General features: G+C 44.0%; 1 protein-coding gene across 1 annotated transcript in view; it reads left to right on the top strand.

Moving 5' to 3' along the window:
* Positions 1-11,053, top strand: part of LOC148888071 (cell adhesion molecule 2-like) — a 185,287-nt gene that overhangs the window by 105,587 nt on the left and 68,647 nt on the right. The window contains exon 2 of the mRNA XM_089014235.1: positions 4,305-4,331. Within this exon, the coding sequence (XP_088870361.1) occupies positions 4,305-4,331 (27 nt within the window). The remainder of the gene's footprint in view (positions 1-4,304; positions 4,332-11,053) is intronic.

Below are 11,053 nucleotides of genomic sequence, written 5' to 3'. Positions count from 1 at the left end.
ACGAGCAGGTAGTATTAAGAAGATTAAGTGTGTAGTTAGAAAAATGCAAAGTGTACAGATATGGATTATGTGATGTGTGCGCGCTGTATAATGACGAGCCGTAAAAAGAAAAGTATTTTACAGAGTGCGTGCGTGTGTGAGTGTGTGTGTGTGTGTGTGTGTGTGTGTGTGCGGGTGTGCGTGTGTGCGTGTGTGTGTGTGTGTGTGTGTGTGTGTGTGTGCGTGTGTGTGTGTGTGTGTGTGTGTGTGTGTGCGTGTGTGTGCGCGTGCATGTGTGTAAGTGATGTAGTGTGTCTCTGAAGCATGTGTCATATTTTGTCTGGAAGCATCGTTTAGACTGTCACTCAGCCAAAAATGATCATTTGGAAATGTTATCTTGTTCATTTTGGATGGAGTGGGAGTTACATTGCCATCATGTTTGATGGGAAACAATGGCAGTGCCGCAGAAAAGAAGTGCTTGCCCATAAAGTGAAAGGAATCAAATGGAAGATGAAAATAAAAGTGTTCTCCTCCCGACGACGGGGGCGTCTTTGACGCTTGCAAAATATGCGTTTTTGCTTCCTTGGTGACGATATTGGATGACACGTTTCCAAAAAATGCAGTTTTGAATGGTTTCCTTTTTTTGACATTTTTTTTCATATTGGCTTGAGGCAAGGGTGTCAAACTTTTTTTTTTTTTGCCGCGGGACAAGTAGTTACGGTTTCCTCTCAAGGGCCGTTATGATTTTGGGTATGAATGTTTAATCCCCTCCACATATTACATAAAGAGTGCACAACAAATTAATGAATAACTAGTTTTCAAAGTTGAAGTCCAAAATAATGACTTTTATTGTGGTTTACATGGGACGATTTAAAATTTTGGTTCAGACTTTAGCAAGCATCATGGAATTTGAGAAGTTTGATTTGCTTATGCGGGCCGAATAAAATGATGTAGCAGGCCCGAATTGGCCCCGGGCCGTCACTTTGAAACCTGTGGTTTAAGGTGTTGCATTCATTGAAGTTGGAAATGACATCAGCTTTGATATATTTTGCTTTTACACCGATGTCGGGGGTTTCTTTTTTTTATAGCCTTTACACCGTGACAATAACTTTGTCGAGCAAAAAAAAGTGTTTCCATTTATCAGGACAACTCAGTGGGGGGAAACCCCTTCCATTGATGCATATGTTTTCACAACCCAAATCTCAGCCACCTGCCTTTCGCCTGCCGACTGCGCCGAGCTTTCTCGCAATTCCGCCCGAGGGCGCGAACGCGTGAGCGGAATGTGATGAAACGCTCCCATTCCGTCGGTTAGTTCTGCAGCGATCTTCCCGGGGGGGGGACTTTGTCACGTCGCGACGATGGAGGTGAGGGCCTGTACTGCATTTGAGGACACTTCTCAGTGGAAGAAATGACCAGGAACATTGCTCTCTCCGCCCGTCTGGTTCCATTAGTTCTTTGTCTCGTTGCTTCGTTTATCTGACTCCCGCCGACGTGCTTTGTTTTTCAGCACCCGTACGTCTCGTTCGTCTCGTGGGTCGTCTCGTTTAATCCGGCCTACAGTGAGCCCAACGTGGAAGAGACTCTACTTGGCTTGACAAGTCGCAGGTCTCATTTTATGCCCCCTATCAACTGCTTACCTATCATACGAATTTTAAAAGAAGTCACAGTGAAGTGCAACAACAAAAACAATAATTGGGTCACATCCATCCAGATTTTGGTTTCCCCGGTTTATTATTAAGTGCGACTTTCGAACCTTTCCCTTGCAGTTGTTTAATGAAAACAAATGACATTTTTTGTGGGGGCGGTGGGAGGGGTCCCGTGTTTGAGCAATCACAGGAAAAGTGCTGGTTGTGTGAAAACGTGAGAAAAACGGGACACGCCGACGCAAAGTGTTACACACGAGGCCGCCTCTCAAAGCGCCTCCTCTGCAAACGTGTCAGCCATTGTTATGATCGATGGCTGCACTTCTCTCATATCAGCGGAGAGGATAAGCGTCGTTTCAACATTGATCGCGTCAAATAAAACATTGCTATTTTTATCAACGCCTTGTTTATAAGGATCACCCCCCCAAAAAGGGTTGCCCTTGACAACGACATCACAGCGAGCAATCAACCACGCCATCGGTGCCCGGTGCCACGTCACAAACAAGAAGTGACCTCAAGTGACTGTATGGGGAGTTGGTGGTTCTGGCGTCACTTATGTCAAAATTGACGTCCGATTGAAATTATTATCTTCAATCATTGAGGAAGGGAACCACTATCTATCTATCTATCTATCTATCTATCTATCTATCTATCTATCTATCTATCTATCTATCTATCTATCTATCTATCTATCTATCTATCTATCTATCTATCTATCTATCTATCTATCTATCTATCTATCTATCTATCTATCTATCTATCTATCTATCTATCTATCTATCTATCTATCTATCTATCTATCTATCAACCCATTAATCTATCTATCCATCTATCCATCTACAGTGAGACCTCAACTTACGAACTTAATTGGTTCCCAGACAGAGTGTGTAAGGCGAAAAGTGTGTATCTCAAAAAAATAATTCCCATAGCAAACCATTAAAATGGGAACAATCCGTTCCCGGGTTTCCATAAAATATACTTTTTAACTAAATAAGCCTTAAAACTACACACAACATACCTTATTCTATGTAAAATAAATGTGCTATTGTATTGTAATGAAAGAAATACACTGCATTGTATCATAAAGTCACTCGGCGTTGGAGGTCGAAGGTCAAAGGGAATTGCTGTTTGGACAGGTGAGGCGCATTACATGACGACTGTAATTAAAGAAATAAACTGCGCTGTAAAATAAAGTTTTATTTACCTTTTTGATGGTCGTTGATTGCTTATGGAAGGAGAGTCACCTTCCATAAGGACTGTTGGTAACTTAACCTCTGGTGCTGTTCGGTCGTGTGCTTCCGCCGAAGATCACTCCGCCAGCCGTGGTGGGTGTGTATTATGAAAATAGTGCTTATTATAAGGTTTAATTTTCATAAATTTGACGTTTGTAAGATGAAAAGTTTGTAAGTTGAGGTGTTTGTAAGTTGAGGTCTCACTGTATTTGGAGAAAACGTCCACGTCTCTCTCTCTCTCTCTCTCTCTCTCTCTCTCTCTCTCTCTCTCTCTCTCTCTCTCTCTCTCTCTCTCTCTCTCTCTCTCTCTCTCTCTCTCTCTCTCTCTCTCTCTCTCTCTCTCTCTCTCTCTCTCTCTCTCTCTCTCTCTCTCTCTCTCTCTCTCTCTCTGCAGTATATATATTATTCAGAAATATTCATATTTTTTGGCTTTTGGTCCTCAGGTTGGAGTGAATGAATCATCTCACCCCACTGAAATGAATAGGGAGGCCTATTCTCTCTCACCTCTCGCTCTGCATATATTATTCAGAAATATTCATATTTTTTGGCTTTTGGTCCTCAGGTTGGAGTGAATGAATCATCTCACCCCACTGAAATGAATAGGGAGGCCTATTCATTTCAGTGGGGTAAGATGATTTGAGAGATACATTTTTGAGCATCAAGGATGGATGTGTTGAATTATGGACATGAAACACAGAACAGATTCAAATGGTTTCTCAAGCATACACGTGTCTGTGTGAAACTTTTGAAGACAAACAAATTAGCATGATGAAAGTAATCAGAAAAGTTGAAGGTTATCGCCTTGTCGTAGTCTACCAAATAGAACCTCGTGGGAATGATTTACATTGTTGATTTGCTTTTTTTCGCTCTTAATTGTTTGCCTTGTTCACTAAATGATAATCCTTTCAGGGGCTGCGTCGCGATTTCAAAAGAACTGTCAAAGTCGGCATAGTTTTCTCGCACGAGCATTTGACATTCAAATTCAAATGCGGTGATGAATGAATCGGGAAAGATGGTATTTTTGAATTGTGACTTGTAGTATTTTAATTTCATCTATTTATTTACATTGTATTTATAAGCGGCTTTCAAAACTCTCAAGGGCATTTTATAGTCACAGGATAAGAATTTTTACTACAGGTGACGCGCTAGTGTTCACTCAACCCGGAAGGAACGGACACTCACACCACTAACACTAATATAAAAGTAACGCACACTCACCATCTGACATCATATCCAAAGTCTTCGTTTTTCGCTTTTGGGGCCCGGATTTTCACGATTGATTGCATGTCATCCAAAATGACCCATTTGTGACGAAAGTGACTCTTACTTTTGGCTGTCTGTAAATTTAAATGTATACTTCCTCCTGACTGATAATTATCACTGTTTCTTTTTCGCTCTACCCTTCCTATCTAACCTGCTGTTTTCTCCCGCCCCCCACACACGCTATCAGCGGAAGGGACAAAAAGCAAACCCAGAGGTGAGTTATTGCCTCCATTTTCTTGCTTCGTGATTTATGTTGCGCACCACTTGCAATAAAGCGCATGTGGCTTGCCTTTTATAACACATCTCTGCCTCACCTCTAGAGCCGGGGGAGCATTAACATATGGCACTTTTGTGGCAAAGTGCTTTGCTTTTCTTCATTGTTGAAAGTCTTGCGCAAGCAAGCGAGGCTCACGGCTACTCGAATTTGGGTTGGTCAAGAACGTCGACTGGAAATGGCTAGTTGGGTTTGCCAATGGCCATTTTTCACTCAGACTAAAATCAAAAATCACAAAAGACCAGATGGAGTCGTACATTGTATGGAAGGCCTTGGCAAGGCCTTGGCAGATGTGTCATTATTTCATCATTGTGCCCCCAAACCTACAAACATGAAACCGCAGTTAAATCATTTACTGCCAGACAATGTGCAAAAATGTGTCCACTCCAGTGCCAGGGTTTTTGCCATTTTCACTGAAATTGCACATAATATTGAGTTTTAGGACAACAAACATTCAATGCAGCTTAAGAAACCTTAGACAATCTTCTTTCATCAGGAGTTAATTCTTAAAGGACAACTGGCACAATTTTTTTTGTTTCCTAACTGACATCAGAAAAACGTGTTATAGCACCCTAAATAATAATAATAATAATAATAATAATAATAATAATAATAATAATAATAATAATAATAATAATAATACATAAATAAAATATAATACCCTAAACACGCAGCGGTCACATCAAGCTATTGATAGCTATTAGCTAGCTATCAAAAATATAGCTAGCTAATAGATAGAGATACAGTGATACTTCCGCATACGAATCCTTCAGCTCACAAACGTTTCGCCTCACGAACATTAAATTCACGAGCACATAGTCTCGGCTGATGAACTACTTTTCGGCGGACGAACCAAACCACACGGCGCCACGGTGGCTGGAGGACTAGTTTTCGGCGGATGAACACCAAGCCATGTATGAGCTTGAAATGTGGGTGGCTTTACAAAAGGCAAATGCTACCCCCTCGTGGAAGGGAAAAAACATTACCAGAGTTCTGACCAGCGCTTTATCGGCACCTCCCGCCCACAACGAATTCGTGAATGGCAGTTAATGAGTTAAAAATCAGCACACTGAGTAAAAACCCCGTATGAAAGGCCACAATGACGACTTTCCTGATCTGCAATTACTTCATTCCTACGGTCTCATGTGATGACAGAATGACGAAAAAAAATGTCTGCATGACTTGTTTTTGCTCAGAACAAGGTAAAAATAAAAAAAATCTGTTTTCGACAAACAACATTGAGTGACACCTCATTAGTTTGTACAGAAGCTGCTGTAATTGTTTTGCAGATTAGTTTTTTGTTGTTGTCCTCAAATGATGATGCAAGAACGAAAACATTTTTTTTTTTTCTTGGCTTCAAGGAGGGTTATCAGAATCAGAATCAGAATCAGAATACCTTTATTCGTCCCACAATGGGGAAATTTGCAGTCCACAGCAGCAATTGAAAAAGGGATGGGTTAGGGGTGGGGGTGAAAGGATAGAAAACAAGATATTCTAAGCATAACAAAATAAAGTGTCATCTGTATACTGTGCAAATGTAAATGTGCAAAACCGTTCCATAAGAAAAACTGTACATAGTGCAGAATCAAGAAATGCATTTGATATATTGCAAAAACCCATATTTACAAGTATCCAGTCTCTTTTTTTTTTTTTTTTTTTTTTTTTTTTTTTCACATGTGATCACTGAGAATTGTGAAGCCTGACAGCAGTCGGTAGGAACGAGCGGCGGTAACTCTCCTTCTTGCAGCGCGGGTGTAATAGTCTCTGGCTAAAGGAGCTACCCAGTGCTGTCAGGGTGGGCAGGAGGGGGTGGGAGGGGCTGTCCATCATAGCTTTTAGTTTAGCTAGCGTCCGTCTGTTGCCCACCTCCTCCAAAGAGTCCAGCGAGCAGCCCACGACAGAACTGGCCTGCTTGAAAAGGCGCTCCAGTCTTTTTCTGTCCCGGGTGGTGATGCTGCCTGACCAGCAGACAATGCCATAGTGGATGGATGATGCCACCACAGAGTCATAGAAAGTCTTTAGGAGTGACCCCTGAACTCCAAAAGACCTCAGTTTCCTGAGTAGGAAGACTCTGTCCCTTTTTGATTAGGGCATCCGTGTTTGTTGTCCAGTTCAGTTTATTGTTGAGAGTAACACCCAGGTACTTGTAGGAGGTCACCCTCCCAATGGCCGAACCCTGGATGTTCAATGGTGCAGGTGAGGATTGTTTCCTGCAGAAGTCCACCACCAGGTCCTTGGTTTTCCCGGTGTTGATCTGGAGGTGATTCTGCTGGCACCAGTCCACAAAGTCCTTTGTCACTCCCCTGTACTCCCTACCGTCTCCCTCTGTAATGACAATAGCTGAGTCGTCAGAGAACTTCTGAAGGTGGCAGGTTGGGGTGTTGTAGTTGAAGTCCGAGGTGTAGAGGGTGAAGAGGAATGGAGCCAGGACTGTTTCCTGCGGCGCTCCGGTGCTGCAGAGAAGCCTGCTCGACTCACAGTTCTTTACCCTCACGTACTGTGGCCTGTTTGTGAGGTAATCTGTAATCCAGGATGTGAGGTGATGGGCGACTCTGGCATGCCGCAGCTTGTCCCCCAGTAGATTTGGCTGATGGTGTTGAAGGCACTGGAGAAATCGAAGAACGTGATCCTCACTGTGCTCCCAGCATTCTCCAGGTGCAGCAACGCCGTATGTAGGAGGTAGATGATGGCATCCTCCACACCGATGCTGGGCTGGTAGGCAAACTGTAGCGGGTCCAGCGATGAGCTTGCCAGCGGTCGCAGGTGGGCGAGGACGAGTCTCTCCAGCGTCTTCATCAATTTGAGACGTCAGCGCCACCGGTCTGTAGCTGTTGAGCTCCTTTGGGTTGGCAATCTTGGGCACTGGGACCAGGCATGACGTTTTCCACAGCTGTGGAACTCTGCCCAGCTTCAGGCTCAGGTTGAACAAGTGCTGGACAATGACACACAGCTGGTCGGAGCAGGTCTTGAGGAGTCGGGAACTGATATCATCCGGACCTGCTGCCTTCCTCACCTGCATCCTCCTCAGTTGGTTCCTCACCTGCGCAGTTGTGACAGACAGGCAGGAACCAGGAGGCAGAGTGGCGGCTGAGGGTGTGGCAACGGTTGGGAGGGCAGTTGTTGGTTGCGGAAAGCTGGTCGTGAGAGGGGGCAGGGAGGGTACGGCCACAGTGAGAGTTGGTGCAGGTGCAGCTACAGGTGAAGTTGATGGTGGGCCGGGGGCGGCTGGCGTCTTGTCAAACCGATTGAAAAAGCGGTTGAGTTCATCTGCCCAGTCCTTGTCTTTTTCGTTCAATGTCATTGGGGTTTTGTGGCCTGAGATGTTTTTCAGGCCCTTCCAGACACCAGCGACATTGCTGGCTTGCAGCTGCTTCTCCATTTTCATCCTGTAGGCCTTCTTCCCCTCTCTGATCTTCCTCCTCAGTTGGATCTGCACGGCCTTCAGTTCCTCTCTGTTGCCCGACACAAAAGCCCTTTTCTTTTCCTTCAGGAGGGCTTTTATGTCGGGCTTAATCCATGGTTTGTTGTTGGTAAAACACTGCACAGTGCTGGTGTGTACGGTGTTTTGTTCACAAAAGTTTATGTAGTCTGTGGTGGTGTTGGTGATGTCCTCCCCATGAATCTCAGTAAAGAGCTCCCACCTGGTTGAGTCAAAACAGTCCCGCAGAGCTTCTTCAGCTTCTGTGGACCATCTTCTGATCGTGCGGGTCACAGCTGGTTGCCTCTGGGCAAGGGGTTTGTACACAGGCTGGAGATAAACCATATTGTGGTCTGCTCTTCCGAGAGGGGGGAGGGGGGGGGGGTTTGTATGCATCCTTGGCGTTTGAAAAAAAATAGGTCCAATATGTTATTGTCTCTGGTGGCACAAGTTACATACTGTGTGAATGTTGGGAGGGAGGATTTCAGGGAAACGTGATTGAAGTCCCCTGAGATGATGAACAAGGCGTTGGGGGACTGGGTTCTTTATTCAGTTTCCACCTCTTACGGGACTAACAAATAAGTCTCAGTGAATTCCTATTTTCAGTCTAACAACTGCATGTTTTACAAAAATTCCAATTCATTGCTTGAAGTTCATCCTTCTTCACGCTGATTGTGTAATAGGAGGAGACCAGACTGTTTATCTGACCCATTTTTGATTTCCCCACCCCCAACCCCACCCGGCCCCGCCTGTTTTTTCCTGCTGCACAGACACACACAAAAGAGACAAAGATAAGAACTACCTTTCCTCCCGACGGGATTTTTTTTTTCAACTGTATCCTTTGGTCTCCTCACTGCGCTAAATCACAGGTTGCTCGGCAGCACGTGAGTCGAGCGCAGTATTTCACTTCTCAGCCTCAAAAAAAACAATGTCCTGTTTGCCGGAGGCGGAGAGTGCAGCTTATTGCAATTTTACTTTGTCTTTCAATTTAATGGGCTCTTTAACATTTTAATGAACTTTAAACATCGCATTCCCTGCAGAGCACGTAAGTGTTGTTCAACTGATGAATGCCTTCACAGGCAGCGAATGGATGCTCGTAGTTCCTGTCAAAATAGAAAGTTACGCAGGTTGAAATGAGATGATGATTAATACAAGATCCATACACCCCTCACCCCCAAAAAATGGGGTTGATTGTTCACTGTCATGTGATTGACTGTTGTAATAATTTGTTGAATTAAATAAATAAATAAATAAATAAATAAAACTGTGCCAAACATACCAGTGGACAACTTGTGCTAGCCTGTCAACCTCGTGATACAGAGGTCGTGGATTCAATCCCAGCTCTGGCCTTCCTGTGTGGCGTTTATATATTTTCCCCATGCCTGTGTGGGTGTTCTGCGGGTGTTCCCTTTCCTCCCCTATTCCAAAAGCATGTGTGGCGGGCTGATTGAACACTCAAAATTTCTTCTGTGTTTGTGATTTGTGTGTTTGTGATTAGCTGATGACTGGTTCAGGGTGTCCCCGAAGTCACCTGGTATAGACCCCACGACCCCCCGTGACCCTCTGAATCGCAAAATCAAATGGATGAATGGGAACTAAGAGGCTTAATATGTTATGAAAGGCGGAAAGTAGACTTCCATGAAGCGAGAAGTCAGAGCATGACAACCATAAATCCACCAAAACGGCAAAGGGTAAAATGAAACCCATATAAATTACTCGAAAGTTGCACAGGTTAAAAAACACAGCAGTAAATTGACAAAAATATTGTGCAAATTGAAATGAAACTACAGCGAATGTCGGAAAAGTTGATATAACACGACTGCAAATCACCTCAAAATGGCTACAATCAATCATCCCAAATTGTACAGAATAGGAAATCTGCAAAAAAATGTGCAATACCACCAAATAATGTAGAATACTTGTAAATAATGTGGGTTAGAACAGAGGTCCCCAACCCCCGGGCCGCGGACCGGTACCGGTCCGTGGGTCATTTGGGACCGGGCCGCGCAGAAACAATAAATAATTTACCTACTGTAATTTCCGTTTTATTTATTATCTGAGTCTGAATTATGTTTTATTTTGAAAAATGAAAAGTCACCGCTTGCAGCGCATTTCCGTGACGAGGAATGGGTCGCAAAGCTCACTTACTTGTGCGACATATTCAACCTGCGCAATGAACTCAATCTGTCCACTTCAGGGAAAAATGACAACTGTCTTCAAGTTGGCTGATAAAGTAGTTGCATTTAAAGCCAAGCTGGATTTGTGGGGACGGCGTGTGAATAGCAGTGTATTTGACATGTTTCAAACATTGGCTGGGTTTTTGGAAGAGACTGAGCCCGAGCCTTCATTCCCCCTGTTGATGCACAAGCACCTGTCTTTGCTTTTAAAAGAGTTCGAGCGCTACTTCCCAGCCACAAAAGACGCACGAACTGCCAAGGAATGGATCCGGAACCCATTTGTCAACAAACCAGGTGAATCCAGCATGCCCGTGCAAGAGGAAGAACAACTGCTGAAGTTTGCAAATGATGGCAGACTTAAAAGTATGTTTGAGACAACAACTCTGCCGGTGTTCTGGATTAACGTGATGGCAGAATACCCCGAGATCGCCACAAGAGCACTGAAAACCCATTCTCTCCCATTATCTCTAGATGGGACCATCTTGTTGCAATGAAACAAGATCAGGGTTCCCACTGATTCAGTTGTAATGAGTTGTATTTTTCAAGGCACATTTAAACATTACCATGGTGACCATAGAGCGTTAAGGGGCAGAGACGATGTTACATATGTTGTTGTTGGCGCGATGTTACCAGGACTCTGCTAATAAAGTTGTATAAAAATACACAATGGATTCAGGTTTATTAATATATTTAAAAGAAAGGAAAAACAGTTTCCATGCCTGTCGTATCATTTTATTTTGTTGTATTTATCCGCAGGTCCGTGAAAATTTTGTCTGACATTAAACGGGTCCGTGGCGCAAAAAAAGGTTGGGGACCACTGGGTTAGAACAACAGTGCCAAACTCACCCAAGACGTCCACAAAGGAATACAAGACGGACGTGAAAATGGTGCTGTGAGAAATCGGCGGAAAAAAACAAGGGGTGACGTGCGTTCCGTTTGGAACGCACATCACACCTTGTTCTACAATGGCCCCTGGATCTTCCGCCAGAAAATCAGCGGCATATCCCAAAGGCCCATTTGGTCCAACATGGCTCTAGTAGATTCCGAAGGGTGACAGGGAGCTCAAT

The sequence above is a fragment of the Hippocampus bargibanti genome, linkage group LG14 (genome assembly GCF_051943395.1).
Source record: "Hippocampus bargibanti isolate YZ-2025 linkage group LG14, ASM5194339v1, whole genome shotgun sequence".
NCBI lineage: Eukaryota > Metazoa > Chordata > Actinopteri > Syngnathiformes > Syngnathidae > Hippocampus > Hippocampus bargibanti.
The sequence above is the reverse complement of the archived record's forward strand: the minus strand, read 5'-3'. Positions and strand labels throughout refer to the sequence as shown.